Here is a 13598-nt window from a genome sequence, read left to right as displayed (position 1 = left end):
CCCCCTTGCACAGTAATTATGACAACTTCTGGAGAACTTCCTCCAGCCTATCAGAGTTCTTGCAGCATGGATTGACATGTTCTCCACCAAATCAAAGGATCAGATAATTAATCTAGTACTGAAAGCATAAACTACAGCTAGCTAGCACTGCAGTGTTATAACAAGGTGACTCAAAGAGAAAGACAATAGTTGAACAGTTTAACTTTTTATGGCTGCAGGGGCAGTATTGAGTAGCTTGGATGAAAAGGAGCCCATTGTAAACGGCCAGCTCCTCAGTCTCAGTTGCTAATATATGCATATTAGTATTGGATAGAAAACACTCAAGTTTCCAAAACTGTCCAAATAATGTCTGTGAGTATAACAGAACTGATATTGCAGGTGAAACCCTGAGGAAAATCAAAACGGGAAGTGGCTCTATTTTGAAAACTCCATGTTCCATAACCTCCCTTTGCTGGATTTAAAGGAATATGAACCAGATTCCTTTTCCTATCGCTTCCTCAAGGTGTCAGTCTTCAGGCATAGTTTCAGGCTTTTATTTTGAAAAATGAGCCAGAACGATGACATCGCGTCAAGTGGTCACATGAGTTTTGCTCACGCAACAGAGTTTGGATAGGTATTGCTTTTCCCTCTCCTACTGTGAAAGATATTTGCAGTTGATATATTCGCGATTATATATTGTTAAAACAACCTGAGGTTTGATTATAAAAAAACATTTGACATGTTTCTGTGGACATTATGGAAACTATTTGGAATTTGTCTGCGTTGTCGTGACCGCTCTTTCCTGTGGATTTCTGAACATAACGCGCCAAACAAACAGAGGTATTTTGGATATAAAAATCACCTTTATGGAACAAAAGGAACGTTTGTTGTGTAACTGTGAGTCCCGTGAGTGAAAACATCCAAAGATCAAAGGTAAACGATTAATTTGATTGATTTGTGACCAAGCTACCTGATGCTAAGTGTACTTAATGTTTTGTCGTGCGATCAATGAATTTACACAAACGCTTGGATTGCTTTCGCTGTAAAGCATAATTTCAAAATCTGACACGACAGGTGGATTAACAAAAGGCTAAACTGTGTTTTCCTATATTGCACTATGCTATTCAGTGGTTGTTGATGACACTTATCCCGTTAGTGGGATTGCAGCCATAACAAGTTAACAAATTAACTTCTTCAAAAATTAAGGAGAAGCAAGATGGAAATAGTCATTTTTTTTCCTCTTCAGTTTCACTTACTTAGCTTGTTTATCCTACTGAAACACTCTGCTCAAGCAGAGGGATGCTATATTAGCTAGCTGGCTATGACACTGGAACTCTTGCAAGTCATGGTAAGCTTTTTGGTATTACTAATTTATTGCCACCTGGGCCCGCTGGTGGAACTGCTTACTGACTGTACACCGTAACGTTACTGCATGATTATAACATTAGTGGGTTTACTAACACGTTAGTTCTATTAGCTATGCTGACTAATATGGTGACAATGATGTAAACTGTGTGTAGCGGTTTGGCTTGGAAAGGTTTTTTTGCCTGGTTACACAGCTGATGTGTTGTGCATTGAAGTCCACAAGCAAATGGAAGAGGAGAGTGCATAGATGCAAGATAAATACAACATGGCTGCTATGAAAGTGAACTGTGTTTACGCATGATATGGGGTGTATTTATTCTGCGAATTCTGTTCAAATGTTTCTTAAAGGGAAGCAAACGGAACACACCAGGGATAAATATACCTGCATTTGTCCAATAGAAAGTCGTTTGCAACTGTTGGACTAATGATTACACACTATATCAGCTAGATGCAGGTAAGTGTGTCACTGTCATCTCAAATTTGTCTCTCGACCTGTGTACACCTAAACTTTCATTCATAGGCTAGGTTGTAGCAACATCATGATGGGTATAGGGAGTATCATGTAGTAGCCTAAGCCTGTTACATTGAACTGGGTGAATAGAATATGAATGAGTCATCCAACATGCTGTAATAAAAATAAGGGCAAGCTCATGAAAAAAAAGTAGTCGTCCCTAATCTTAAACGGAACCTGCTGCCACTGGTTTAGATGTGTGGTTGCTAATAGCGTCATATTTCAGAGTTCTCTGGAAAGAGAACAGAACAACAATGGAGCAACTGCAACGGTGGGGGAAGTGGTAGTGCAGACAGAAGGAATAAGGAAGTTACCTGACTGATTAAATATTAAAACAGAACATTTGGCACTGTAAACGCGTCTTTAGTGTATGCACACATTTTAGACAGGAAATTTGACATTTTTAATTGTTAACTATTTGCCTTTCAGAGTAACATCAATGCTCTACAAGTTGCTGTATTGTAGACAAATAAATATGACAGTCACCACGTTTCCATCAACAGTGAGAGTAAAGTCATACTGTATAAAAATAAATCACGACATCCGTGATGGAAACAGGAAGTTTCAGGTACAATTTTATAAATACCGACCAATGACTTGTTCGTTCGACATGGTGGGATATTTTTATGTAGGTAAAATGTATGGTGGTGGAAACCCCTTCAGTTGCAAATACTTGCATAATAACCATCATATCTTCAAATTGAGACCTTCCAGGCTGTAGGCATACCGGTAACTGCCAAAATAAAGGAAACACTAAATTATGTGAGTCGGTGTGACACTGGAAATTGTATTTAGTAGCCTACTGTTGCTTCCTAATTTCAACAGTAAAAATTCAAGGATGTCTGACGTCCAGTATCTATCCAATTTGCCCCTCTTTAATTACTTACAACTTTAGTGTTGATCTGTATGTTCTCCATTGGAGAAAATAATACAGAAGGAACTAGAATGTATTTATCTAAGCAATAAGGAAGTTACCTGACTGTTGAATTATTAAACAGAGCATGTGGCACTGTAAACACATCTTTAGTGCATGCACACAGACTGGAATTTTGACCTTTTTATTGCAGTTTACTTTACATTATTGCAGATAATGAAATATTTGACTTACATGCCAATATAATGGTTATTATATCAGTATTTGCACATAAAGGTGTTTCCAATCGCATAATACATTTTACTTACACAAAAAGATACCAACATGAATTTACAAATTTGTCAGCATTTATAAAATTGTACCAACTTCCTGTTTCCATCACAACTGTCGTGATTTTCTTTTTATACAGTGACTTGTCTACTATACAGCATCTTCTATCGCATTTCTTCAAATTAACTTGTTGGGGGGCCTCCTGGTCGCGGCCGGTTACGACAGAGCCTGGACGCGAACCCAGAGTCTCTGATGGCACAGCTGGCGCTGCAGTACAGCGCCCTTGACCACTGCGCCACCCGGGAGGCCCCCCCAACAAGTTAATTTGAAGAAATGCGATACAAGATGCTGTATAGTAGACAAATAATTGACAATAACCACATTTCCATCCACAGTTGTCATGAGTAAAGTCACTGTATAAAAAGAAAATCACAACAGTTGTGATGGAAACAGGAAGTTGGTACAATTTTATAAATGCTGACAAATTTGTAAATTCATGTTGGTATCTTTTTGTGTAAGTAAAATGTATTATGCGATTGGAAACACCTTTATGTGCAAATACTGATATAATAACCATTATATTGGCATGTACTCCAACTCGGAAACCATGCAGTTTAAGTCAATGATGAACTTCACAGGGTGGTGAAAGTGCAAGGTGATGAGCTTGATGCTCCTTTCCAATAAATATAGGTTTTTATTCTGGTGACATGATTGTCGATGCTTGGCTGCAGTTTGACAAATAAAAATAATCTTGCTCCTTTGTTCATAATCTCATCATGTAGGCCCTTCAAACTCAACTCTGGATCTCGAAGCCAGTTCCACTGCATTGTTTCCTTTAATCAGGGACTGATTTAGACCTGGTACACCAGGTATGTGCAATTAATTATCAGGTAGGACAGAAACAAGCAGTCTTCCAACCTCATAGGGTAGCACTTTAGTATCCTTGATGTAGGTGTATGTGTACTCTTGCCAACAGTGCACTAAATCTGCACCCTGAGTGCTGTTGGTTAGAGTGCAGTGCCAATACCAGAGTGCACACTCGCAATATAATGCACATTTTTGGGTGAGAAAACCAATAGAGTTAAATCTAATTGAAACCGATTTAACTTGTTTGTTTTTTTTATTCGGTACATGGGAATTTAACCGCAAAAGGTATTTATGTGCACTACTTCACACACATTTTATGTGCAACAACTTAAATTGTTTAGTTTTTATTTTACCCCTTTTTCACCCCAATTTCGTGGTATCCAATTGTTTTAGTAGCTACTATCTTGTCTCATCGCAACTATGGTGGGAAAATTAGCATATTGATTTAGTGGATTTTAGAATATTCGCATGAAAATCTGTCGCCAACTTAATGGAAATCTAACTACAGAAAAACAAAGTATTCATGATACAGTATAAACTTGTATTGTAACCCAAACCAAAAATAAAGAATGATAAACAAGGGTTAAAGTGCATGTGTGACATACAGTATGTTACCAAGTGGATAACACGTATCTACAAGATAAACCTACTGTCATAATACACGTTTTAATGTAATGATGCAAACCTCTTGCTTTACACTGTCCTCATGTCTCAAATCAAAGTTCACGTTACAGTGAAATGCTTACTTACAGGCTCTAACCAATAGTACAAAAAAGGTATTAGCTGAACAATAGATAAGTAAAGAAATAAAAACAGTGAAAAATAAGTATCGAGGCTACATACAGACACTGGTTGGTCGGGCCAACTGAGGAACTATGTACATGAATGTATAGTTAAAGTGACTATGCATATATGGTAAATAGAGTAGCAGCAGCGTAAAAGAGGGGTTTGGGGGAACACAATGCAAATAGTGTATATTAAGTGTATATTCCAGTGATAAGAGCCACTGTAAAACCCAATTTGCCCAGAACAAGGATAACATTGAGGATTTTTTCAAAGAGTATCTGAAAAGAAAATATATATATTTTTAAAAAGTGACATGAAAATGTGTTGACACATTGCATTTCAAAGCATAGTTATCAAAAAGACATGATAAGCTTTGTGATTTAAGATTTAAAGTGGAGGCAACAGTGAACTTTTTATATGGTTACCTAAAAGTTTAACAGGGTTCAGGCTTCATTGAGAGCAGAGGTTTGACACTGAGCTTACCGTTCTCTTTGGCACAATCCATTTGTAACCAATTCCTGAATTTCCAGCAAGGTGAACAGAAGACACAAAACCATATTAAATCGACTTACATTTAAGAAATTCCAATATATTGAATGGTGAGATGAGACGTTAATGTTCACAGGTTGACTCTTGTCCTAGAGGCAGAACTGAGCGATTTTCCCATTGGCCAGATGCAAAGTAAAAATTCCCTATATTGTGAAAATTTGTGGAAGAAAAAATGCTTTTTGGTCTTCATTTAAAGTTTGGGTTAGGCATTAGGGTTCACTATTCAGAGCTGCCTCCAGAACAAGATTCATGACAAAAAAACAGTAACTTGCTTAATATTCACAAATCTTACTTTTCCTCTGGTAACTCTGGTTGCAACAGAAGTATATGAACATCAAGTAGAACAGAGCCACCCAGGCTGTATACCCTCCCATCACTTTCATGCGCCAGTGTATCGAGCAGCACTTCTCAATTTCCTCCAGACCCACAAATATGGCCGCCACTGTGTTAGAGAGGGATGAGAAATACCGAAGGAGAGAAAAGCACATGTACAGTTGAAGTCGGAAGTTTACATACACCTTAGCCAAATACATTTAAACTCAGTTTCACAATTCCTGACATTTAATCCTAGTAAAAATTCCCTGTCTTAGGTGAGTTAGGATCACCACTTTATTTTAAGAATGTGAAATGTCAGTCTGGCTTTTTTATGGCGGTTTTGGAGCAGTTGCTTCTTCCTTGCTGAGCAGCCTTTCAGGTTATGTCGATATAGGACTCGTTTTACTGTGGATAAAAATACTTTTGTACCCTTTTCCTCCAGCATCTTCACAAGGTCCTTTGCTGTTGTTCTGGGATTGATTTGCACTTTTCGCACCAAAGTATGTTAATCGCTAGGAAACCGAACACGTCTCTTTCCTGAGCGGTATGATGGCTGCGTGGTCCCATGGTGTTTATACTTGCATACTATTGTTTGTACAGATGAACGTGGTACCCTCAGGCGTTTGGAAATTGCTCCCAAGGATGAACCAGAATTGTGGCGGTCTACAATTTTTTTCTGATGTCTTGGCTGATTTCTTTTGATTTTCCCATGTCAAGCAAAGAGGTACTGAGTTTGAAGGTAGGCCTTGAAATACATCCATATGTACACCTCCAATTGACTCAAATGATGTCAATTAGCCTATCAGAAGCTACCAAAGCCATGACATATTTTTCTGGAATTTTCCAAGCTGTTTAAAGGCACAGTCAACTTAATGTATGTAAACTTATGACCCACTGAAATTGTGATACAGTGAATTATAAGTGAAGTAATCTGCCTGTAAACAATTGTTGGAAAAATTACTTGTCAACACACAGATGTCCTAACCGACTTGAAAAAACGATAGTTTGTTAAGAAATTTGTGGAGTGGTTGAAAAATGAGTTTTAATGACTACAACCTAAGTGTATGTCAACTTCCAACTTCAACTGTAGCTCGAGTGAGAGATGTAGGGAACCATTACATATGTACAACTAACTAGGTTGAGTAGGTTAAACCTGAAGATGTGATCGTATGCACTGTCAACACCACACTATAGTGTAGTGTATACAGTAGTAAGCCTTCTACAGAAGTAATCTATTTTTTGTATTTAAAACAAAAAAAAAATGTACCTTTTATTTATCTAGGCAAGTCAGTTAAGAACAAATTCTTATTTAAAATGACGGCCTGCACTGACCAAACCCGGGCAACACTGGGCCAATTGTGCGCCGCCCAATCATGGCCGGTTGTGAAACAGCCTGGAATCAAACCAGGGTGTCTGTAGTAACGCCTCAAGCACTGAGATATATTGCCTTAGACCGCTGCACCACTCGGGAGCCCTAAAATATAATCTAACCCTCAGAGATCGCTGATTTTGTTCGCAACCTTATAGGGTTCCACCAACCTAGAAGAGAAAGATTTCTTGTAAACTATAGGTTCACAGGAAGTTGGTGGCACGTTAATAAGGGAGGACGGGCTCCTTGTAATGGCTGGAGCAGAATGAATGGAATGGTATCAAACACATGGTGCCATTGCATATGCTCTGTTCCAGACATCATTATGAGCCATTCTCCCCTCAGCAGCCTCCACTGTATAGGTTAGATCTGACAGTCAACTATGCTTCACCCTGAGCTATGACCAATTGTTCTCCTTCAGTTATAATAAAAAAGGTGAAATTTCTTACTGGTAAAAACCTCAGTTGTGAAGGAAGTCACTCTGAGAACCAAATCACAGATGGACCTCCTGAAAAAAAATATACACAACATGACATCTTTCCTAGTGTGAGGTTCAATTCAGGTACTTTCAACACACATTTTCAGGCTTTGATCTGAGGAACTCACAGTTCATGGCTGGGCCCAAAGGGTAGAAAAACAACAATCGTTTGTCCCAAGCTCAGGACCATTGCCACACCCACAACAGCCACAAGAGTCATCTATAAGACAAAAGCACACACACATTTCATCTCAACATGGAGTTTACCCCAACCCTGTACAGCAGTACAGTGTTCTGGCAGGAAGAAAGTCTCTACACTATTATAAACTGGGTAGTTTGGGTCCTGCATTCCAACCATGTGTTTATGACATTATAAACTGTGTGGTTCGAGCCCTGAATGCTGATTGGCTGAAAGCTATGGTACATGAGACCGTATACCATGGGTATGACAAAACATTTATTTTTACTGTTCTAATTACGTTTGTTACCAGTTTATAATGGCAATAAGGACTTTGTGGTATATGGCAAATATACCACGGCTAAGGTCTATATCAATGCACTCCGCATTGCCTCGTGCTAAAGAACCGCCCTTAGCCATGGTATATTAGCCATATATCAGACCCCCTCGTGCCTTAATATACCATGGGTATGACCTAAACTTACACTACTTGTTTACTGTTCTATTTATGTTGGTAACCAGTGTTTGGAGGATATATTGGTATGGGTGTTAGGCAAACTGTGCCAATATATCCTCTAAACACCGGTTACCAACATAAATAGAACCGTAAACAAGTACTGGATATTTGTGTCATACCCATGGTATATTTAAGCAATAAGGTACGAGGGGGTGTGGTATATGGCCAATATAGCATGGCTAAGGGATGTTCTTAGGCACGACGCAACGCATTTGGAGCAGTAAAACAACATGTTTCAGCATACCGTGGTATACCACGGCTGTCTGCCAATCAGCATTCAGGGCTCGAACCACCCAGTTACCAACATATTCAAATAATGATTGACATATTTTCATTAACTTAATTTGTATGATTTCATTCATACTATTTCATCCTTCCACAAGATATAGTCCCGACACAAATCTAGGGTTGCTACCCAAGCCGGCTGGTTGTTCGTTCTATTGGTTCGGTTGATAGAGACGCGACCCGTCGCTCAGTCTTTTTGTTCTGTATCAATAAACAGTGACCGTTTGTTCTTCATGTTCCATTGCCATACTGGCTTCCAATGTTATTTTTCCTTGCCTTCTATCTAGTGCCTAATTTAGAGTCACCTCAAAAGTGTAGCCAGATTAACAGCAAAGTAGCTGTATTTGCATTTGTTTAAGATGTTTTCTAGTGACATTTATTTGGATACATCCATAACAATGAGCTAATGAGTCGTGATTTCACCTGGCATAGAAAATGTGCTCACTCATGCTCCCTCATTAATCAACCCTTAGCTGTGATATATTGGCCACATACCACAAACCCCTGAGTGGCCTTATTGCTATTATAAACTGGTTACCAATGTCATTAGAGCAGTAAAAATACATGTTTTGTCATACCGTGATATACAGTCTGATATACAGTGCCTTGCGAAAGTATTCGGCCCCCTTGAACTTTGCGACCTTTTGCCACATTTCAGGCTTCAAACATAAAGATATAAAACTGTATTTTTTTGTGAAGAATCAACAACAACTGGGACACAATCATGAAGTGGAACGACATTTATTGGATGTTTCAAACTTTAACAAATCAAAAACTGAAAAATTGGGCGTGCAAAATTATTCAGCCCCCTTAAGTTAATACTTTGTAGCGCCACCTTTTGCTGTGATTACAGCTGTAAGTCACTTGGGGTATGTCTCTATCAGTTTTGCACATCGAGGGACTGAATTTTTTTCCCATTCCTCCTTGCAAAACAGCTCGAGCTCAGTGAGGTTGGATGGAGAGCATTTGTGAACAGCAGTTTTCAGTTCTTTCCACAGATTCTCGATTGGATTCAGGTCTGGACTTTGACTTGGCCATTCTACCACCTGGATATGTTTATTTTTGAACCATTCCATTGTAGATTTTGCTTTATGTTTTGGATCATTGTCTTGTTGGAAGACAAATCTCCGTCCCAGTCTCAGGTCTTTTGCAGACTCCATCAGGTTCTCTTCCAGAATGGTCCTGTATTTGGCTCCATCCATCTTCCCATCAATTTTAACCATCTTCCCTGTCCCTGCTGAAGAAAAGCAGGCCCAAACCATGATGCTGCCACCACCATGTTTGACAGTGGGGATGGTGTGTTCAGGGTGATGAGCTGTGTTGCTTTTACGCCAAACATAACGTTTTGCATTGTTGCCAAAAAGTTAAATTTTGGTTTGCTTGTGGCAAACTTTAAACAACACTTTTTATGGATATCTTTAAGAAATGGCTTTCTTCTTGCCACTCTTCCATAAAGGCCAGATTTGTGCAATATACGACTGATTGTTGTCCTATGGACAGTCTCCCACCTCAGCTGTAGATCTCTGCAGTTCATCCAGAGTGATCATGGGCCTCTTGGCCTATTATCGCTTGCACAGTGCTCCTTGGGATGTTTAAAGCTTGGGAAATCTTTTTGTATCCAAATCCGGCTTTAAACTTCTTCACAACAGTATCTCGGACCTGCCTGGTGTGTTCCTTGTTCTTCATGATGCTCTCTGCGCTTTTAACGGACCTCTGAGACTATCACAGTGCAGGTGCATTTATACGGAGACTTGATTACACACAGGTGGATTGTATTTATCATTAGTCATTTAGGTCAACATTGGATCATTCAGAGATCCTCACTGAACTTCTGGAGAGAGTTTGCTGCACTGAAAGTAAAGGGGCTGAATAATTTTGCACGCCCAATTTTTCAGTTTTTGATTTCTTAAAAAAGTTAATATCCAATAAATGTCGTTCCACTTCATGACTGTGTCCCACTTGTTGATTCTTCACAAAAAAAATACAGTTTTATATCTTTATGTTTGAAGCCTGAAATGTGGCAAAAGGTCGCAAAGTTCAAGGGGGCCGAATACTTTCGCAAGGCACTGTAACATGGCTGTCAGCCAATCAGCATTCAGGGCTCGAACCACCCAGTGTATAATTGCCAATATACAAAACACCCTTGGGCCTTATTACTTAAATAAAGAATATAACAAATAATTGATACTCACTTGTATTGGCTCCCATAGCAGCAAAAGAATAAAGGCAATGATGGCTGCAACCATTGAGAGAGGACACAACAATATCTTGAACCCCTGCAACAAAATAACTGTTTTCAAATCATTGCCCAGCATTATACTAATAGAATAGACAGTATGGCACTATAGACACTAAACATTTCCAGACAAAATATCGTAGAGGTACTGCTTTAAACCAGAATCATCTACACCATGACTAAGTGCAGAAGGACCAAAGAGCAAAACATCCGGGGCCGCATCCACAATGAGTCTCAGAAAAGGTCCTAGGAATCCTATCAGAACCTGTTTAAACAACAAAAAACTGCCAGCTCATAGGTTTTAGGGTGATGTTAAGACACTGCTCAGACAGTCAACTCATAAGTTTCTCAGATGGTAATCATGACATTTTGAGGTACTGCAAAGGAAATATCGAGCTCTATTCAATCCGTATCGCCAAAGTTCAGTATTACTGTCACGTTTACTCCCGCTCCCCCCCTCTGTTTATATGTGTCATGTCTGTACGCTACTCGTGTTTCTTGTTTTGGTCCATGTTCGCTGATTTATTCATGTCACTCCCTGTACTTGCTTCCCGATTATTAGCGTACAAGTTACAATTACAGCGGGATTGAAATTTAAAGGCAATGTTTTTGCGTTATCCTTTTGATATAATTTGCCTGACAAAATCACTTTGCCAACTCTTAATTTTTGCCTAATATGTTGGCATGCATAACCTTAATCTAAACAGTTTTGAATAATGTGTATGCACTAAATCATACAGTATGATTGTATGTTTAAAGTGGAATTTTGATCATATTACCATTATATCAACAACTCTGAATCGCTTTAGCACAGTAAACATCAAGTCACTTGCAGATAATGTTCCATAAAACGCAACGCCGCCCTAGCCTTTTGGGGCCGTAAGCAAAGTTTTGCTGGGGGTCCCCCACCTCACAGGAAAAACATTTGACAAAACATTTCCTGCATTTATACACATTGTGCCATGACTTGGTATTTGGTATTTTATTAGGATCCCCATTAGCTGTTGCAAAAGCAGCAGCTACTCTTCCTGGGGTCCACAAAAACATGAAACATAATACAGAGTGACGTAATACAGAACATCATTAGACGAGAACAGCTCAAGGACAGAACTACATAATTTTTTTTAAAGGCACACGTAGCCTACATATCAATGCATACACAATCTAGTCAAATAGGGGAGAGGCGTTGTGCCGCGTGAGTTGTTACATGATCTGTTTTTTGAAACCAGGTTTGCTGTTTAATTGAGCAATATGAGATGGTAGGAAATTCCATGCAAAAAGGGCTCTATATAATACTGTACATTTTCTTGAATTTGTTCTGTGTTTTGGAAATGTGAAAAGACCCCTGGTGGCATAAGTGTGTGTCAGAGCTGTGTGTAAGTTACTATGCAAACAATTTGGGATTTTCAGCACAATGTTTCTTATAAAAAAAAAGGGATGCAGTCAGTAACTCCTTAACTCTTAGCCAAGAGAGACTGGCATGCATAGTATTTATATCAGACCTCTGATTACAATTAAGAGCAAAACGTGCCATTCTGTTCTGGCCAGCTGCACGAGCTCTTTGAGTCTGGTTGATATTTCGATCATGATTACTACAAGTTTAGATAGCTGGCTAGACTAATTTAACAATCAAAAAATGTTAGCTGACATGGGCCAATTGAGTGACTGTCAGTAGGCAGGTTTCCAATGACCCAGGTTTATATGACAAAAGCAATGTTGCAACAAAAACATTGCAACATGTGTAATGGAAACAGCCTTAACTTGCCTTGCTTTTCTGGTTGGCTGGATGTAAGTTTCACCATCAAATTATTTCACATCTACAGGAGTGCCAGTGTACCGTGGCAATACACTGGCACGAGATAATTATTAGAATATGGCAAATAATTGTCAATTCTTCATGAGACAGATAGGTGGGAATCACTGGACACGTTAATGGAAATATAGCTTGTGACTGACATAAGAGAAAAACTGCTGACGCACAACCATATTTTGACATTGCGCCTTGTGTATTCTACCTCTCAACAGTAAGTTGGGACCCTGACTGAGTCCCCCTTGCATCCCCCTGGTTGGCTGGATGCAAGTTTCACCAAATTATTTCAGATCTACAGGAGTGCAAGTTTCCCCATGGCACGGACCGTGGCTATAGACTGGCACATGATAATTATTAGAATATGGCAAATTTGTACATTCTTGCATTCTATCCATTCTGGCTTTTGGGACAGGAAACCGATAGGTGGGAGAATCACTGGACAAGTTCATGTAAACATAGCTTGTGACTGACATAACAGAAAACTGTTGATTGGCAATCACATTTTGAAATTGCACCTTGTGTATTCTACTATTCTAACTCTCAAAAAGTAAGTTGAGCCCCCCAGAAGAAAATAGAAAGGTGAGATTCTTATGACTAAAGAGGTTTCTTTTATTTTTACCCATAAGAGTAGGAGTAAAATGTCTCTATTCTCCTCACTTACGACCAATTTCCTACTCTGGGACGCTTTGTGGACACGGCCCCAGCTGTACGAAGTCATGGAGATTTTCCTAAACAAGACACAAAGAACTAGAAGTAAAATATTAAAATCCATATTGTGACTTACCTTATGCCAAAGTGTCTGGCCTTTTGGAAGACTCATGACCAAGAGTGAAGGCCGAATGAGAGCGCTAATAAGCATACACGTAGAGGGTGCAGATGTGTGCAGAGCAGGAGTAGGAGTAGGGATAGTAGGATTAGTGATAGCAGGAGTAGTAGGAGGAGTGATAGTAGTAGGAGTAACAGTAGTAGGAGTAACAGTAGTAGTAGAAGTAGTCATAGTAGTAGGAGTAACAGTAGTAGTAGTAGAAGTAGTCATAGTAGTAGGAGTAACAGTAGTAGTAGAAGTAGTCATAGTAGTCGGAGTGACAGTAGTAGAAGTAGTGATAGTAGTAGGAGTGACAGTAGTAGAAGTAGTGATAGTAGTAGGAGTGACAGTAGTAGTAGTAGTAGTAGTAGTGATAGTAGTAGGAGTGACAGTAGTAGTAGAAG

General features: G+C 39.2%; 1 protein-coding gene across 2 annotated transcripts; it reads right to left on the bottom strand.

Annotated features, from left to right (window-relative positions):
* Positions 1–4714: 4714 nt before the first annotated feature.
* On the bottom strand, positions 4715–13380 carry LOC112252172 (putative ferric-chelate reductase 1). 2 transcript variants are annotated; one of them, XM_042323043.1, is made up of 7 exons: positions 13174–13380; positions 10536–10619; positions 7492–7583; positions 7335–7393; positions 5494–5643; positions 5078–5170; positions 4715–4930 (listed from the first exon to the last, which is right to left on the bottom strand). In XM_042323043.1, the coding sequence occupies exons 1-6, from the start codon at positions 13246–13248 to the stop codon at positions 5103–5105; spliced, it is 528 nt and encodes a 175-aa protein (XP_042178977.1). In that variant the 5' UTR covers positions 13249–13380; the 3' UTR covers positions 4715–4930; positions 5078–5102. The 2 variants fall into 2 exon arrangements, with proteins under 2 accessions (XP_042178977.1, XP_024278946.2); XM_024423178.2 differs by having other exon boundaries at positions 4720–4930; positions 5136–5170.
* Between the last annotated feature and the right edge of the window lie 218 nt (positions 13381–13598).

This window comes from Oncorhynchus tshawytscha, linkage group LG06 (genome assembly GCF_018296145.1).
Source record: "Oncorhynchus tshawytscha isolate Ot180627B linkage group LG06, Otsh_v2.0, whole genome shotgun sequence".
NCBI lineage: Eukaryota > Metazoa > Chordata > Actinopteri > Salmoniformes > Salmonidae > Oncorhynchus > Oncorhynchus tshawytscha.
This window is presented reverse-complemented; position numbering and strand designations above follow the sequence as displayed.

Bases quoted from the DNA above. Each gene is read 5' to 3' on its own strand.
- LOC112252172 (XM_024423178.2), bottom strand. From the start codon at position 13,248: ATGCTTATTAGCGCTCTCATTCGGCCTTCACTCTTGGTCATGAGTCTT. The intron at 5,644-7,334 runs GTAAGAAATTTC...TCTCTAACACAG, and splicing joins CACAACTGAGGTTTTTACCA to TGGCGGCCATATTTGTGGGT. The intron at 4,931-5,135 runs GTAAGCTCAGTG...TTTTCTTTTCAG, and splicing joins GGATTGTGCCAAAGAGAACG to ATACTCTTTGAAAAAATCCT.